Source organism: Pyrus communis, chromosome 1 (assembly GCF_963583255.1).
Source record: "Pyrus communis chromosome 1, drPyrComm1.1, whole genome shotgun sequence".
Taxonomy (NCBI): domain Eukaryota; kingdom Viridiplantae; phylum Streptophyta; class Magnoliopsida; order Rosales; family Rosaceae; genus Pyrus; species Pyrus communis.
The window spans coordinates 5,179,856-5,198,287 of record NC_084803.1 but is presented as its reverse complement, the minus strand read 5'-3'; the positions used below and the strand labels follow the sequence as shown (position 1 = coordinate 5,198,287).

Sequence of the window (18,432 nt, the reverse complement as noted above, 5' to 3'; positions counted from 1 at the left end):
TGTGGGCCGGTAATCGGAAGTACTGTGATAGCCTAGAACCGGTGGCACAGAGTCTGATAATTCATTTTCGAACAGGTTTCGGCGCCAGTTGAGATAATTGTCGCGGCTGAACGTTGATGTCGATCCTCCGTTCGTGTGATCTGTTTTCAGAAATCTTTCTTCAGTTGAAATGATCCCATAAGAGGAAATTAGAACAACAAGAAGAACACTGAGCTTGCCATTGGCCATGATAATAAGATTAGTTTAGAAAACAACTGATGAAAGAGAGAGAGAGAGAGAGAGAGAGAGAGAGAGAGAGGGGTGTGCTGTGGTTCCAACTGAATGCAATGGAGGGTATATATAGAGTTTGAGCTGGGGAGTTGGCGTAGTGGAGTGAAATTCTTGAAATATGAAATTCGAGCAAATTCAAAGAGGTACTTAGTACATTAATTAAGATTTAAACGGTTAAATGATTATATGTTCCTCTCCTCAAGATTCTCTCAATTTTCATGTCCCGTGCATAGCCTTATGTATGTTTCTAACTTGCTTTACAATGTTTTTCAAATGTATTTTCTAGCCTGGCTAATTAAGGGTAGCTGTAGGGATTAAATTGTATCTAATGTTTCAATAAATTAAGGAAGAATTTAAATGGTGCGAAACATCCAGACCCACTAGCCGGAGCCGGATGAGACGTTTCTGGCATGAATCCAACATTTGACCTATAGGAATGTGCGGTACTAAGCCTGTAACCATTCATGCATATTCAACTGTTTTACATGGCCAACATGGTCGAGCAGATTCATGATCTTCGTTTAACCAAAAGTACATATCATATTTCATGTGAAAGCGATGCAGCGTTAATGTTTTACCTTATTTCTTATTCATAAATATATGTTTTTTAAGTAATACAATATTCATTAAAGATGGAGCGATATATCGGTGATGTTGGTGGTGAATCATGATGGGCTTATAAAGTTTATCATGATTTCAGAGCAGATTATTCTTTTGATACGTTTTGACTCGATTTACTTGGATCTAATTTGCCTCCTTGGGTTGGGCTTTCAAAAAGTTGCGCTAGTTTCAGCTTAAAGATATTGAATAACTGGGCCCTCAGAAATTGTGTTGGCTCTAGTTCTTAACTAAAGATCGGGCTCTTGAAAAGTTGCATAAGCTACGGTATAATCACTTGACCAGTTCTCGATATGGGAACTAATTTCCCTTGTGACCTTGTGTGAGGCCACTCATGAGGGGACTTGTTGGATAATGAGACCCCACATCGAGCATATGACAAATAATATACAATTACTATATAGGAGTTTTCACCCCTAATATCACTAAGACTTTTTATGACCTAGTAATATATGGTTAAGTTAACACAAATCGATGATTTTGGTGGTGGACCATGTTGGGTCTATAAAGTTTATCACTTTTGAGTGATCATAATTACAAAGTAATGGAGTGTCCTGATGGTTACGATCTTCCTTTCAACTCAATATGTTTTGGGTTCAAACCATCTTCCCTCCCCTTTAATTTAGACTACTTCTCGACATGCGCTTCTGCGCATACGAGAGGCCTTTTCATTATCACAGGCGCTCCGAGGCCTCTTACAATATTTATCTAAATCGAAATCACATGTCATATGGTACCAAGGCTTTTTTGAATCAGGCGCGCTACGCGCTAGTTACATATGTGCGAGGGACCCTTTAAATTATGCACACTATACACTATTTATAGATTTTTAATAATTAAATTCAAGCTATGCAAAACTTAACCATGCAGAAAAATATATTGGGAGAAGAGTATTAATTTTTAATTATATTGATATACCATGGAATATTACTACATTTAACATGATCCTGGTGTTGTAGGCAGGAGAGAGGTGTCTTCATCTACTGCCGCATAGCTCTGGGGTGTTTGGTTTGTATTTGGATGAAGCAGGCGGCTTTGCTTCCTGTAATGATGCCGGCATAGACGGCATAGGATCTTAAACAGCTGAATTTGTGTCTGCTGTGTTCAACAATCTTGCTTCAGCTGCAATGATTCCATAAGAGAGAATCAATGCAAAAAGAAACATATTTAGCCACAGAAGCTTGGATCTGTTGGCTACGAGCGCCATGAGAGAGAGAGAGAGAGAGAGAGAGAAAGAGAGAGGTAGGTGTTCTTTAAACTGAATGTTATGAAGGGTATATATGGGAAAGTTTGATGAGCAACATTTCACTGCTCTGACATACTCTTTCTTCAAGACTCACGAAGAAGAGAAACTTATAACTGCCATTGCATGGAGAAGGAAAGAAGTGCTTGACGTTCCGGAAAAAAGGCTGAAGACTTGTCAGAATTTTAGGTTTGACAGAGCAGTTACATCCTTTGTTTTCCAGAGCTGGTAAAAAAAAATATCACAAATTTCCTTTAATTAAACATTTTTCTTGAGTCGTGTGATAATACGTTATGTTCTGTTCATGACATAAGTTTCACTAGTAGTCCTAAATTTACATGAATCACATATTAAATCACATATCTAATAAAAGTGAAACTGATCGATATACATAAGTCTCAGTTTAATAAATTATGACGTGAATGGTCTCAGAAAATGATTCAAATAGCTTTATTTTTGTCACGCTGTGCACAGGGCAGAGGCCAAAGGCCCTTGAATTCGAAAATCAGTAAACCACAGGTTGAAGGACATAGCGAATTGAGATAAGAACCACAGGTTGAACGAAATATGTAATTCAGCTAAGTTATATAATCATACTGTCATGATTTAAGAGTCAATTTTGCGGCCCACTATAATTATATCGATATTATCTCATTTTATTACACGCACAGCCTGAGAGGTGTTGAATTTTATCATAAATGAAAGGTCTCGATGATATTTGTAGTGTAACCATTCATGTAAAAGTAGTAATATTTTGTCAAGTTTCCATGTGGGTTTGTATTCTTCAAAAGGTACAATCATAATAATTTGTTATCAAACTTGTTATTTGAGAATCAAACATAAAAGCTCCTTACAAATAAAATCCAAATTTATATTAATTGATACAATGGATGACACACATCTATATTATCTCTCCAACTACATAAAGGAAGCACTTACATATAAGATCATAGATAAAAATAAAATACACTATACAGTCTAACTATAGATGAAAACTAGAATAATATTTTACAACCAAATTACACACACACATACATACACACACACACACACACACACACACACACACATATATATATATATATATATGAACGATTAACTAATATTCTTAATATGTATATGACCGACTGCAGTTCTTTTTTTTCTTTTTTTCTTTTTTGGGCTAACGATTGCAGTTCATGATAGTCATGAACTTAATTGGACCCATATACAAATAAAGAAGTTAATAATGATTTAATTTACTGGTTTGGCTCTCTACTGCTTGAGGTCCAGCAGAATGACCAGCGTCATGGCCAGCACCAGGACTGTGCCCCGGCGTTGTGGACCGGTGGGAATCGCCACCAGAATCGGTTCGAACCGGTGGCACAGAGTCTGATAATTCATTTCCCAACACATTTCGGCGCGAGTTGAGATAATTGTCGTCACTGATCATTGATGTTGATCCTCCGTTCGTATGATCTGTTTTCAGAAACCTTTCTTCAGTTGAAATGATCCCATAAGAGAAAATTAGAACAAGAAGAAGCACACTGAGCTTGCCATTGGCCATGATAATAAGATTAGTTTAGAAAACAAACTGACGGGAGAGAGAGAGAGAGAGAGAGAGAGAGAGAGAGAGAGAGAGAGGTGTGCTGTGGTTCCAACTGACTGCATTGGAGGGTATATATAGAGTTTGAGCTGGGGAGTTGGCGTAGTGGAGTGAAATACTTGAAAAATGAAATTTGAGCAAATTCAAAGAGGTACTTAGTAAATTAATCGAGAAGTAAACGGTTAAATGATTATATGCTCCCCTCCTCAAGATTCTCTGAATATGCATGTCCCATGCATAACCATGTGTATGTTTCCAACTTGCGTACATTGTTTTTCAAATATGTTTTCTAGCCTGGCTAATCAAGTTTAGCTGTGGGGATTAAAATGTATGTAATGCTTCAACAAATTAAGGAAGAATTTAAATGGTGCGAAACATCCAGACCCACTAGCCAGAGCCTGATGAGACGTTTCTGGCATGAATCCAACACTTGACCTACTGTGCTGTAACCATTCATGCATATTCAACTATTTTGAAGTAATACAAATCATCAAAGATGGAACAAATATCTAGCCTATATAAGAATGATGATGCACGATCGGTGAGCACATTAAAATCTTGCTGGAACTTGTAACTCAGTCGAAGGAAATAGAGTACTACGCATACCCCAAGAGAAACTAATTAATCTTTGCTATAGTTTAGTAAAAGGTTTACAATGTATGTCTTAATTCCTATCAAGTACTAATAGTAATAATGCAATTGTTAAGCAGAAAATCAAAGATGCAAATTAAATAAGTTAAAATTTCATCATTAAAATTTTAAAATCAAATCTAACACTAAGGTTTAGTAAAAAGTCATCTAATTAAATGCTCACGGTTGAATTTTGTATACAATTTGAGTTAGCTAAGTTTTTATAGTAATATATATATATATATATATAGTGCAGTCAAATGGTGTGAAAATTAAAGGCCGTTTTGTGCGCTGGTTATCATGAATCATGTATGATAATTATCAAACCATCACAGGGGGACCCAAAATTTTTTTTAAAAAAAAACCATCATAGGGGTGGCCGTTGAAGACGAATTTTAGGCCCTTATTTCATACGATACGTTATGGATTCAATTTCTACCACTGGTGAATCGCACGATGGTGGCCAGAGGAGGCTAAAATGCCTCTGTGAGTTTTCTTGGTCTCCGAAAGGGTAGACTGTCGTAACGAAACCACCAACTAGTCTCTTTTTAATATATATATATATATATATAAGTATCAAACTAGAAATAGGATATTGTTTGGGGATACAGGCTATATATATGTGTGTATATATATATATGTGTGTGTGTGTGTGTGTGTGTGTGTGTGTGTGTGTGTGTGTGTGTGTATAAGTACCAAACTAGGAATAGGATATTGTTTGGGGATACAGGCTATAAATCTCCTTTTGACTGAATCTTTAGTATATTCCCTGATCGAGTATACTTCGAACTGTACGTACGTAATGCCATTTTTTTCAGTTGAGCACTTAAGCATCTGGCCATGATTCTGTCGCCAATTCCAAGCCCTCCAAATACCCAATATTATGAAATCACCACGACCCAAGTCGATCTAATTAAGTACACTAGGCCATGTCGGTTGTCCTGGATTTTGATTTGGCTTGGAAAACTCACCAATATTATTGAGTTTTGAATGAAAATATACCAATTTCTATATTTTGTTCAAGTGAAGGTAGACCATAGAAAAACCATGAAGAAAGCTTACTTTTCCTAATCCCCACAAAAATAAGGATTAAGAGAGAATTTTTTTCATGACTTCTCTACATTCTACCACTTACACAAAACTATGCAAGTTGACATCCATATTTTTATCTAACATTCATGAGTAATGCTACAATTACCATCTATTTGTAATATCATTTGTACCATATTTCTAATAGAGGTAGGACCTGCCAACGTGCGTGGGTCATATTTCTATTAGAGAGATGATACAAATATATAGTAAGAAGTAGCACTTTTGAACATTCATTGAATCTAATATAGGTTATCCAAGCCATGTCAATCATAGACAACAAATAAGTTAGAGCTTTCATCATGATTTGATTTCTAAGAATGAGAGAGATTTTGAATATAATAATCTCATCGTTATGTGATTTTATTAATTCATAGATTATAATATGAATAGATGAAAAAAAATTAATATTCATAAAATTAGGGTACAAAGCTAATAAAAAATTATTATTAGAGCATCAGAAAAATCATTCTACCTTCCTCATTCTCTCACTTTTTTCACTAGGAAACAAAGGGCAATGACTTTTTTACGTGTTAATAATTATTTTTTATTAACAAATAGATACACGTGTTATATAACATAAGGGCATTACCCAGTGATTCATAAATGTTAACACATAATTAGTGGTTTGGTCGCGCCTTTCAATTAACGGACAAATTTTTTGCACGGGTGAGAAGCAACTCACAATTGATGAACAAGATGGGAAGCCACTAGATATAAAATATACGAGTTAAACAAATACCAATGGAGGTTAAACGTCATTCTAATCATCGTTTTCCTAACAAAAAATGGTGATATCAATGATTTTAGTCTAGCTAATACAAAATTAATCAAGACTTGGTCTAAGCATAATCCAAAGATCTTGAAGCATTACTAAAAGTGGTCGACTGCAAGTGTTCAATCTTGGTACCACGTGCGCAGTGCGCACTAACATTTTAAAAAACTAGTCTTGCTAGTAAAAGAAAGGTCATCAAGGTTTGAAGCCCCACAAAGATACACAGCAGCCCCTTATAGCCTATAGGAATAAGAAACTACAGTACTCAATGAAACGTGTAATAATTCATGTTCTATGCCTTTCAACCCCCAATATATATTCTCTAAGTATCCAAATTGACTTCTATGGATACAAAGTTTCATGTTCTCTTTCTTTCAGTAATGTCCGAATATTATTCTTTCAAGAGAATTTTCTTAGTATTTCTCTTCCGCTTATCATTATGTGAAAAGAGAAACATGATAATGCTAGAGAACAAAGTTCTCATTGGAAAAAAAAAAAAAAAAAAAAAAAAAACAACAACAATAATTTATGGATTATTATATGTGGGAGTTCTCACCTAATACACCAAGTATTTTTTTGTGATAAAATCCAACGCCTGGTAATATATGGGTAAGATGGGACACATATCAATGATGTTGGTGGTGGACTATATATATTAGGTCTAAAACGTTTATCATTGTATCAAAACAGGTTATTCTTTGGACATGTCTAGAGCTCTATTTAGTGGGCTCGAACCTTAAAATTGGACTTCTAAAAACTTTCTCTACCTTCAACTTTAGTGTACCAATAGGCCTTCGAAAAGTTACGTTGACTCTAGTGAATGAATAATTATGACCATACTCTTGAAAAGTGGTGTAAGCTCATTTAAAGGGTTGTCCAAAATTTGTGAGATCTTGGTATCCACATCTGGTTGGTTCCTAAAGTCATGGAAGTCCCACCATCCAATTTGTTTTGACCCTACAAAATGGAGTAAGCTTTCAGTCGACGAAAATTACTGTGAGTGACTAAGTACCTACTTCTTCAATTAAAATGAGGCTGACTTTTGTTGAAATTGAGAGAGCATTATAAGAGGCTGACAAATCTTAAGTTCTTACCAAGTCGTTGAAAACCATAGATATGTAACTGAGATGAGTAATCTGTCGAAAAGGGTAATTGAGCACTTTGTGGAAGCTTAAGAGGGAGAGATTCTCTTCGCTTTAACGGCTGAGCTACTATATAAAAATAGTGTAAAGTCAATGGGAAGCAGTTGTTTAGGAGAGTGGAGGAAAAAACTCTGGTGGGAGAAAAATTACGAGTGCCAAGAGAAAGTAAGTTAATAGTATCTATGCTTTATGCTTTATGTCACACATGATTAATAAATCTTCCAAGGTAAACCAAAAATGAACAAGTGAGCTCAATCTAGCTACCCACTCAAATATGCGTGGAACAAATCAAAGACAAGAGAGGAAGAAAGGCTGCTTACAAACTATGATTTTTGTTTTATGGATTAAAATAAAGAAGAACACTGCATCTTGTCAAGGAAATTTTTTTATTTTTTTTTTCTAACTTACTAAGTTACAAACCATATTTATAAATAGGAAAAATTAGTATCTGGTTCCTAATTACTAATGTTTATTGATTAAAACCTTATCATTTTTCAGATTTTGATCGAAGTCCTAGCATTAATGTATTAATCAATTTACATGTCAGTTACATAATTTTTTAAAATAAAAATTAGTAATTGATTTAGGATTGTAATACTCACATCCTTATTAAACTCCTAATCAATTTTCAATTCAAAACATTTCCAAAAAAAAAAAAAAAAGCCAAATTAGTAATTGTCAGAAAATTAGTAATTTTCAATTGATTTAAGATCGAAGTAATTGTTAACCACGGTAGATAAATTCATGCTACCAGTAGAACAGTCCTTGGTGGACAATAGAGCCAAATTCCGAATGGGTTTCGTGTCAATCGAATCAAGACTAGAAGACATCAAATTGGGCTCAAGTAAAAAATAGAGCAAAAATATCTCAAAAGGTCCATAAAAACAAACACCAAAACATAAGCCCAACCCACCATCACAAGCCCAATAACGGCCTAAACGACTCTGCAACGAAAGCAAGGGCACGAGGGAAATGTGGAAGAAAACGGAAAACGCAAGCAAAATGCAGAGAGAGAGAGAGAGAGAGAGAGAGAGAGAGAGCCCAAATGATTGAATTCAAGGATTCAACGGTCGTTGGCGTGAGAGTCTGGCCGGTGCGGTTTGGCGCAAAAATAAAAAGAGAATATGCCGTTGAAATAATGCTTTTGTGTCCTCGCAGACGTTCTTAAATGCCAAGTCGGTTGAGTCGAGTCTCTCAGAATCATAGAAAAAGATACCCGGGATTCCCAACTACTTGCAATACCCATATTCCCTCTCCACCTCCTCTCTCTCTCTCTCTAGAAAAGTTTTAATCTTGAGAGGTCTCCGAGCATTCTTGGATCAATTTCTGGTGGGTGTTTCCGGCGTCCGACGGTGGTTTCTGGTAATTTTGTGATTAATTTAGTTTGATTGTTATTTGCTTCTGTGCTTTCTGCAATGGTTTGCTTTTCGTTTTGGGTTTCCTGGAATTTTGGAATCAAACCCTAGTGCCTAATACTCTGTATGGTTTCTGTTTTTCTGCTTCAAATCTGGGTTGCTCGCGTATTGGTGTCTGCTTTGTTAGTTTCTTCTGAGTAACTTTACGGTGTCGTTTGAGCTCTTTGCATTTTGGGCGATGTGACAAGCTTTGTTATTAGTTTTAATGAATTGGGTTACTTCTAATTATTTTCAAAAGTATTGATTTTTAGTTCAAACTTGGTGGTATGGTTGATAGAAATTTTTGTATCGATGTTAACTTGCATTGCAGACAATATTATCAGCTTGGAACTAGTTCTTTTTGTGCATTTGTATAAGATGAGAGACCGAAAGATGTTAGTAGAAACGAGGATAATCTGTCTTGCCCAGATCACTTCACACGTTTATTATCTGGGTTTCTTTTTGTTCTACGTAAAACAATATGAAACATTCGTAATTTGCTTATTTTGATCCACTTATTGACTTCTGTTTTTTTATAATCTGTCTTTGTGCTCAGGAAATCGGAGTTGGTCTACGTGGTGATTCTGGCAATTACGACTGTAGTGTGGTTTATTTGTAATAACTTGAAGGAGTGCGTGTACATTCGATGGGGTCGGATGTGCAGTCCGTTGGTTTTCTAGATACCTTAAAAATGGAGAGGGTTAGGACAATTCTAACCCATACATATCCTTATCCGCATGAACATTCCCGTCATGCCGTAATTGCTGTTGTTGTCGGCTGCCTCTTTTTTATCTCATCCGACAACATCAACAACCTTATAGAAAAGTTAGACAACAATATTAAATGGTGGTCTATGTATGCATGCTTGCTGGGTTTCTTCTATTTCTTTTCGTCCCCATTTATAGGGAAGACTATCAAACCGAGCTATTCAAATTTCAGTAGGTGGTAAGTACATGTCTCTGTATCCTATCAATGTGAGTACATTTGCACTGTCTCACATTCGTACACCTGTACTCATACAGTGTATATAAGTTTGCATGGAAGCGTTAAGAGTCGAAACAAGTTTTAAATTTGTGAATTGCTTTTGTAGGTATATACTCTGGATTCTAGTTGCGGCTGTCTATCATCTTCCTAGTTTTCAATCAATGGGAGTTGATATGAGGATGAATCTGTCTTTGGGCTTTAATGTATTTGTCACTTCTGTTTTGTTTCTTCTTTTCTTCCACATTATATTCATTGGCCTTTGGTACATTGGTCTCGTGTCGCGTGTTGCTGGAAGGAGGCCAGCAATTTTGACCATTCTCCAAAATTGTGCTGTAAGTTACAGTAACACCATCTCTACTCATGATTTTATGTTTACTCAGGATGTAGTACAGGAGAACCTTAAATGCTTATGCATCAATATATTATCTTTGGGTATTATATTCATGCATTTTGTTCATGTAGGTTCTTAGCGTAGCCTGCTGTGTGTTTTATAGTCATTGTGGCAACCGTGCTATTCTGAGAGATAGACAACTGGTGCGACGAAACTCTTGGTTTAATTTCTGGAAGAAAGATGAGAGGAACACATGGCTTTCGAAGTTCCTCCGAATGAATGAGTTGAAAGATCAGGTCTGCTCATCTTGGTTTGCTCCAGTTGGATCTGCAAGTGATTATCCACTTTTGTCCAAATGGGTCATTTATGGTGAGGTACATGTAGAACAAGAAAAGGTCCCCTCCCTTCCGCAAACCACCACCCCCCCACCCCCCCCCCCCCCCCCCCCCCCCCAAAAAAAAAAATAAAAAACACTTTTACTGTTTGCTTCTTCTTTTTCTGTTATTATTATGTTTATATACTTATTAATGTTTTAATTTCTCAGTTAGCATGCAATGGTGCATGTACTGGTTCATCGGATGAAATCTCCCCATTATACTCATTATGGGCCACATTCATAGGCCTCTACATTGCTAATTATGTAGTGGAGAGATCAACAGGGTAAGTGGTGATTGTAAAACAGATTAAAAAATGAAACTAATGGAAAATGAGGAAAATATGTAACAAAAATTTTGTTAGATGGAATGATTTATGGCCGTATGCCTTTCAATTCTTTTTATAATTGCCTCATGCTCATTTGCTTCTTAAATAAATAGGTGGGCTCTTACTCACCCCCTGTCTGTTGAAGAACGTCAGAAGTCGAAGAAGAAGCAAATGAAGCCAGATTTTTTGGATATGGTTCCTTGGTATTCAGGGTATATGCTTTCTCTGTGTATCTATGTCTCTCCTCTCTCTTCTTTCCCTTCCCTTCTATTCTCGTGCACAGGAGGAGCTGTGCTCACTTTGCTGATGTTTGTATTGCAGAACATCAGCTGATTTATTCAAGACTGTCTTTGACCTCTTGGTATCAGTAACCGTCTTTGTCGGCCGCTTTGACATGCGTATGATGCAGGTAATCTCATAGCTTCATGTTCTGTATTCTAGCTTAGCCTTGAGATTATCCTCTCAAAATTTTGAATGCCTATCATGCACTTGAATCATTTCATTTTTCCAATATACATGGTAGCATTCAAGAATTTTTTTTTCATTGTTTTACTTTTCCAGAGAAACCATTTTTTCCATTTACTATTTTAATTTGTATGCTTCTGTGACTTCCCTTATATATATACACATATTATATATATATACACATATTATATATATATATATTACAAATAGTGTCTAATTGGTCAGAAGTTTCTTGTTCACAGTAGTGTCTCTATATATTCCTTGTTGTCAGTAGTATCTCTATGGTACGCTATTGTATGGTTGTCTTTTATAAGTCTAATTAATTAATAAATAGAAAGAAGAAAAATGTTTGTTTGATTATCGGTTGATCGTGAAACATATATTCTAATTTCAAAAATTGATCTCTTGTTTTCTTTGGTTGAAATGAGCTGTCTTTTTATTTGTCAATATTTACTTTGTTTTGAAATTTCTTCTGTAATTTAAATAAGGGCCATGATATAGTGACATATTTATGTTTCCCTCTCCACTGATCAGGCAGCTATGGACAAGGTCCATGATGGAGCCAAACAAAAGGATCTTTTATTTGATAACTTTGCCAAGAAGGATGATTTATGGTTTGACTTCATGGCTGATACTGGCGATGGTGGAAACTCATCTTATTCTGTGGCTCGGCTCCTTGCTCAACCTTCCATTAATATTAACAGAGATGATTCCATGCTGAAGTTACCACGTGGAGACTTGCTCCTTATTGGAGGGGATCTTGCGTAAGTTGACATTCTTATTTGTGATTAACATATGGCATCATTGGCATGGCCGATCAGTTATTAACTTATTATATAGATTTTTGTTTCATCGTAAATTATAAGTGATGATTTGTGAGCTTCTTTATGAGGCTTAAATGATTACTCTAAAGTAGTTCATCAGTAGTGTATTCTTGACATGGTATGAAATGAAATTAATTAATTTTTGAGTCTCAAATTTCCAAACCCTTATAGACCAAATATCTGTTTACGTTTAAAAGTGCTAGAAAAAATCCAAATGTTGTTTGACTGGAATTTGTAGTTAAGATTTCAGATTTGGTGGCTATTTCTTTTTGTTATAGACCTTTACGGAAGGTAGTTCTCTTCAATGACTACTCCTGGAACCGGATTGATCTGAGATTGAATATCCCTGTTGTAAGTGTAACTAGAGTTTTGTGGACTACGTAAACCGATGTTTGAGGTGGGAAATGTGAATTTCATCAGAAACTTTGATGAGCAATCACTATGACGAAACCACCACTAACAACCCTATTGCCCTCAATGCTGTCTGCATCATACGTTGCCCTGCCCTGGTCCAACATTGACTTTTCATTGCCACCATTTTCTCTGCTTACACCATTTCACTGACCAGTTGAACATTGGTTAGCTGCTCAGCTGGTGCTGTCTACTTTATTCCCTGCTTGAGAGAAAGTCCGTGTTGGAACCTTGGTTAAGATAATGTTAATTACCTAAATACATGAATATGCCCATGATGTTTCATTTGAAGATTCCATTAAAGTTTTGCCGATGTTTTTCATCCTTTCCCTTCGTATGCATATGCCAATCATGTTTTATTTGGACCTTTGTTTGCACTTCAACCTTTCATTCCATTGGTTTTTTTGTTTTGTGTAGGCATTTTAATATAAAAGCATACCTGATAATGATAGTTTATCATGTTAAATATCTAATAATCTGTGAATTTGATATGTTTAGGTATCCTAATCCATCATCTTTCACGTATGAAAGGCGCCTCTTTTGTCCTTTTGAGTATGCTCTCCAGCCTCCTCCATGGTCTAAACAAGAGCATATAGCTGTAGATAAGCCTGAACTACCTCGTGGCGTGTCTGAACTGAAGAAATATGATGGACCTCAGTGTTTTGTCATTCCTGGAAACCATGGTTCGCTTTACTTCTTAGCATGAACGTCTTTGTAAAACCTATAATGTTAATATGGTTTAGTACATATTCTTTGTTTCTTTATGGAATTACAGATTGGTTTGATGGACTTCAAACATTCATGAGGTATATATGCCATAAAAACTGGTTGGGTGGGTGGTTTATGCCTCAAAAGAAGAGTTATTTCGCTCTTCAACTCCCTAAAAGATGGTGGGTATTTGGTTTTGATCTCGCACTCCATGGTGATATTGATGTGTACCAGTTCAAATTCTTTACAGAACTTATTAAGAACAAGGTATTTCTTATTTTTCTTTTGCTTTTTAATTTCAATATGGTTTACTTAAAGTGGCACCCATAGCTTATCAAGTTGTGCTGCATTTTGTGAGTTGTTTCTTTTGTCCTTTGCCTTTTCTTTTAACTTTTTGGAGATGTAAATAGAAGGATCCAATTTTTGTACGCACGGCTTTTTTAATTGTTTCTATGGTTAACATTACACAAGCCATATGTTGGTTGAGGATGAGACTGGTGCTTTTGTTTTTCTAATAGTGAACTGGAGAGTATTCACACTAGACTTGCTATGAGTTCCTATATATTGTCCCCTGTTTATAAAAGTAGAAATGTCGTATATTATGTCTTAGAATTGAGAGTTTCACCAATGTTATAGCTACGCCTGTGCTTGATGCATGTAAACGTACATAAACTATGTATATGCTTACCAGGGACACTGTTGAGCTTTTTACTGTTTGCTTATTTCTAATTTTTCAAGTTCCAAAAATTTTCTGATCGTAGTTAACATTCCCATCTCATCATGTTTCTTTCAGGTTAGAGATGGGGACTCTGTAATCATTATGACGCATGAACCAAATTGGCTTCTTGATTGGTACTGGAATGATGTTTCTGGAAAGAATGTTGCGCACCTGATATGCGATTATTTAAAAGGGAGATGTAAGCTTCGAGTGGCTGGAGATTTGCATCATTATATGCGTCATTCATTTATTAAAACAGATGGCCCAGTTCCCGTGCAACATTTAATTGTAAATGGTTGCGGTGGGGCTTTTCTACATCCCACTCACACTTTTAGTAATTTTAAGAAATTTTGTGGAGTTTCTTATGAGACCAAGGCTGCTTATCCTTCATTTGAAGATTCAAGCAGGGTTAGTTTCGGTTTTTAATTTATTATGAGACCAAGATTGTCAATAAAAATTCACATTTATATTTATTTCCTCCAAATTCTTAGTCCTAATGTGTGTTTCTTGTTCTGTTTTCTCTTTCAGATTGCTCTGGGAAATATTTTAAAGTTTCGAAAGAAGAACTGGCAATTTGATTTTATTGGTGGAATTATATACTTCATATTGGTTTGTTCTATGTTCCCACAGGTAAGTCGTTGATTGATTCTTCGCTGTTATTGAAATACCTTGTGCCTTACCAATCTTTGTTAAACTAGTGTTTTTCCTTCCTTGGAGCTTGCAAAATTGTTTTTATGTTTGCTTATCCAGTGATGGGATCGTACTCTGTTATTGTGACATGAAAATTGTAATTTTCCTTTTTGTTTTTGTAGTGTAAGCTTGGTCATATCCTGCGAGAAGATTCATTTTCTGGTCACGTGGGGTCTTTCTTTCAAACAGTGTGGAATGCTTTTATGTACATGCTGGCACGCTCTTATGTATCTTTAGCAGGTGCCTTGCTGCTGCTAATTGTAGCAGTTACATTTGTCCCCTCTAAGGTATCTCGGAAGAAACGATTGATGATTGGAGTTCTTCATGTGTCTGCGCACCTGGCTGCAGCTCTAGTTCTTATGTTACTGTTGGAACTGGGTGTTGAGATGTGCATCCAGCATAAACTACTGGGAACTTCAGGTGAGCTTTATATTCTCTGTTATTTTCTGTCCTTATCTGTTGTATTTGTTCATCTGATCACTTTTAATTATCCGATAATTGTTACCATTATGAAAATCATGTTCTTGGATCTTGTATGCTGTATGATGTACTTTTTACTTTCAGGCTATCATACTTTATATCAGTGGTACCGATCGGTGGAGAGTGAGCACTTTCCAGATCCAACTGGCCTTCGAGCTCGTATAGAACAATGGACTTTTGGCCTTTATCCAGCATGCATCAAGTATTTCATGTCTGCATTTGATGTTCCAGAGGTATGGAAAACTCTTTGCAAACTCGGTATTCCTTTTCTTTGTTATATATTGACGATGAAGTAATATCATCAGGTTATGGCTGTCACCCGAAACAATATATGCAAGAATGGGATGGAATCACTATCTAGAGCTGGTGGTGTCATATATTATGCTTCCGTGTTCCTCTATTTCTGGGTCTTCTCGACTCCAGTAGTTTCTTTGGTGTTTGGAAGTTATTTATACATCTGCATTAATTGGCTTCACATACACTTCGATGAAGCCTTTTCCTCTCTCCGAATTGCAAATTACAAGTCTTTCACCCGATTCCACATCAACAGTGACGGCGATCTTGAAGTTTACACTCTTGCGGTCGATAAGGTAAGAAAGCAATGCTCAATGCTGGTTCTCTTTCCGATAACATATTCAGGCCTTTTAAAAATTAACATCCAAAATTAAAACATGCAGGTCCCCAAAAAATGGAAGCTAGACCCTGAATGGGATCGGGAGCCAAAACAGCCGGAACAGATGAGCCACCTTAGAGAATTTCCGAGCAAATGGAGTGCGTCAGCTGGTCAACAAGATCCGTTAAATACAGTTAAAATCGTTGATCAGTTTGTTATTCGACAAACAGATAAAACTGATGTTGGAGCAAGTGATGCATCAGTAGTTAGCTGATCTGCGCTTTGCTCTATTTGTAATATTATTGTAGCTTCCTTCGTTTAGATAGCAATGAATGAAAAGCAATAGGAAAAAAAATTTGTTTGTGGTGTGATATTTTGCATCCTAAATTTTTTACCTGCCCGATTTGCACAGAAACTTGGTCATGCGCATCGGTTCCGGATTGATTCGTGTCGTCCACGCCATGAACACAGATTCTTAGGTACAACGATCGGCAATAAATCCCCTTGTTTACACCCGGAACGAGAGATGTAGATACAAAAAGATATATTACTGGTTACACGGCAGAATGTCTCATCTACAACGGAGATTTAGGGTTCAAAGTCTCCCTACTTTGAAGGCCAAGGAGGGCAAAGGAAGTGCATTTACAAGATCCAATCTTCTAAACACAATGAAATTTACAAGAACAAAAAGTTCCGCTGAAAAATACGAAAAAATGGATAAAAAAGCTGGAGGATTTTAAAAAAAAAATATGAATCAACAAAAAATTTAAATAGAAAAAAATTGATTTTCTGAACTTAAGTGGTTAACTATGTACAATTCAATCTGATGAGAGTCTGATGAACCAAATTAATGGGTGAAACTGAAGAATGCAGTTGATGGTTTGCATGCATGAAACTCTCATACGACGTCCCTCTGAGTGTTCTCTCCACATCTTCCCAGTCCTCGACTTGTTTCGACACCGGCGTTGTATGTATCTTAACCTGACGGCTCTTGAGCTCCCTGTGTGATAACCTTAGGAAGTCTTGAACCTCATCCAGTTTCTGCAAAACCAAATTTTTAGTTGACAAGATGTTGAATAATAAAGAATCTGTTAATTTCAGAGGAATTCAGAACAGGAGGGTAAAGAACTGTCTTCCAGGTGTACCAATAAGTGAGATCCCGAGCATTTTGATTTCAGATTACTTGAGCTCCAAGATGATCAAACGAACTATCTGCCCCAAATACCGAAATGATTTTGTTGTTTCTTTTAAGCATTTGTTTTTGTCGTCTCGCGTCCAGTGCTGTAGTCACAAAACAAAAATTTCCACCTTCTAAGTACTAGCAAGAACTCAACACAATTGAAAACTCAACCAAAGTGAGAACAAATAGTTTCTCGGGCATTAACCTCTCCGAGCTTGTTGAGCTTCTCACGAACACCTTTCAATAACTCCTGCACGTCCTCTTTCCATGCGCAAAATGCCAACTCCCTTCCTTCCAGCAACTTCTCAGATACCTAAAATTCACCAATCCCAGTTTCCAGAAGGCAAAAGTAGCTACTAGTCAGTTGATTTGGTCCTGGCAAAAACACTCAAAAATACCTCATTTTTCCACACAAAGATAAAAAATATCATGCTTTAACGAAAGAGACTGAAAGAAGTTGCAACAACTTGGAGTCCTACTCTACATCAATGCAATGTACTCTAGAATTTACGCAAATTCACCAACACCGCCTCAGAATTCGGAACAATCAACATAAAATTCAAGACTTTGAATCCTATGGGCAAAGATTGGAAGTACCGAAAAATCGAAAAGTACCTGTCTTCCAATGACCTGCCCACCAGCTATATGTGAAAAGTAGATGTTGTAGAAGTGGCAGAGGAACAATGGGGCAGACTCCTCTGCCAGCCCCTCCAAATACTTAGCATATGAAACTCCTGGATTACTGGGTTCTGGAATCACATTGCCCCGCTGCTTAAACCATTCGAGATCTTCCGAGAGACTCTCCGATCTCTCCAATCCAGTCTTCCTAAAATATGCATCTAGATTGAAGAAAAATAAAATACCCAATTAATTTGTAATTAAAATTCCCAATTAATTTGAAGAAAAAAAAGACTGTAACTTGATGAAATGAAATCAGCCATAAACTCACAAGCGACGTCGTTCGATTCATCGACAATGCGCTCGACGGTGTCGAAGACGAGCTTGCTGTCCACCAAGTACTTGATAAACCCTTCCAAGCTCGGCCGCCAAGTCTCCGTTTCACCCCTGTCGCCGTCGGCATCCGATTCCGAGGTGTTGTCCTCGACGGGGGCATTATCGTCATTTTCACCATCACCGTCATCGTTATCAGAAGAGGAATTGTTACTGTTGATGTTCAATTTCTTGCCGTTGATGTTGCGGAGCTTCATGGCGACGAACCTCATCTCCTCAGTGATGCCTTTGCTCTCCCCTGGGTACTGCTTCCGGTACCTCATCCTCCTCCTCACCACGGGCGGCGCCGTACCGTTGTTCGCCGTCGAAATGGGCGGCGGAGAAAGAGACATGGAAGCGGCGGCGCTCGAGTCGGAGCAGCGGAGCGGCGGGGCTCGACGACGAAACTTTCTGGTTGAAATTGCTGAGGCATTCGACGAATGGGGGTGTGGAAAGACGAAATTAGCGATTGATGGTGAGACGGTTTTCTCCATGAACGACATCGTTGCGCATTGCATAATTTGCATTGCAGAAGATAATGGTGTTACAAACAGTGTCACGAGCACCCTTTATAACCCATCCCAACCTAT

The 18,432-nt window shown here is 37.0% G+C and overlaps 2 protein-coding genes across 4 annotated transcripts; one reads left to right on the top strand and one right to left on the bottom strand.

Annotated features, from left to right (window-relative positions):
- The first annotated feature begins 8,332 nt into the window (after positions 1–8,332).
- Positions 8,333–16,043, top strand: LOC137713311 (uncharacterized). 3 transcript variants are annotated; one of them, XM_068453532.1, is made up of 16 exons: positions 8,333–8,681; positions 9,303–9,691; positions 9,837–10,062; positions 10,193–10,435; positions 10,606–10,721; positions 10,877–10,975; positions 11,085–11,172; positions 11,763–11,992; positions 12,962–13,146; positions 13,239–13,438; positions 13,965–14,297; positions 14,418–14,519; positions 14,702–14,999; positions 15,144–15,292; positions 15,365–15,649; positions 15,737–16,043. In XM_068453532.1, exons 2-16 carry the CDS (start codon positions 9,393–9,395, stop codon positions 15,944–15,946), a joined length of 3,063 nt encoding a protein of 1,020 aa, XP_068309633.1. In that variant the 5' UTR covers positions 8,333–8,681; positions 9,303–9,392; the 3' UTR covers positions 15,947–16,043. The 3 variants fall into 3 exon arrangements, with proteins under 3 accessions (XP_068309633.1, XP_068309028.1, XP_068310117.1); XM_068452927.1 differs by having other exon boundaries at positions 8,333–8,714; XM_068454016.1 differs by lacking the exon at positions 8,333–8,681 and having other exon boundaries at positions 9,317–9,446.
- Positions 16,044–16,457: 414 nt separating this feature from the next.
- Positions 16,458–18,406, bottom strand: LOC137715423 (probable inactive heme oxygenase 2, chloroplastic). Its single transcript, XM_068455051.1, has 5 exons — positions 17,802–18,406; positions 17,468–17,691; positions 17,058–17,165; positions 16,818–16,953; positions 16,458–16,713 (listed from the first exon to the last, which is right to left on the bottom strand). Exons 1-4 carry the CDS (start codon positions 18,367–18,369, stop codon positions 16,852–16,854), a joined length of 1,002 nt encoding a protein of 333 aa, XP_068311152.1. The 5' UTR covers positions 18,370–18,406; the 3' UTR covers positions 16,458–16,713; positions 16,818–16,851.
- Positions 18,407–18,432: the final 26 nt, after the last annotated feature.

What these genes read in the sequence shown, in the direction of transcription:
- LOC137713311 (XM_068453532.1), top strand. Translation starts at nt 9,393, where the DNA reads ATGGGGTCGGATGTGCAGTCCGTTGGTTTTCTAGATACCTTAAAAATG. An exon ending in TTGACATGCGTATGATGCAG is followed by an intron (nt 11,173 to 11,762) that starts GTAATCTCATAG and finishes TCCACTGATCAG; the next exon opens with GCAGCTATGGACAAGGTCCA. An exon ending in ACACTCTTGCGGTCGATAAG is followed by an intron (nt 15,650 to 15,736) that starts GTAAGAAAGCAA and finishes TAAAACATGCAG; the next exon opens with GTCCCCAAAAAATGGAAGCT.
- LOC137715423 (XM_068455051.1), bottom strand. Translation starts at nt 18,369, where the DNA reads ATGCAAATTATGCAATGCGCAACGATGTCGTTCATGGAGAAAACCGTC. An exon ending in TGAATCGAACGACGTCGCTT is followed by an intron (nt 17,692 to 17,801) that starts GTGAGTTTATGG and finishes TCTTCAATCTAG; the next exon opens with ATGCATATTTTAGGAAGACT. An exon ending in AGCTCAACAAGCTCGGAGAG is followed by an intron (nt 16,954 to 17,057) that starts GTTAATGCCCGA and finishes TTGTGACTACAG; the next exon opens with CACTGGACGCGAGACGACAA.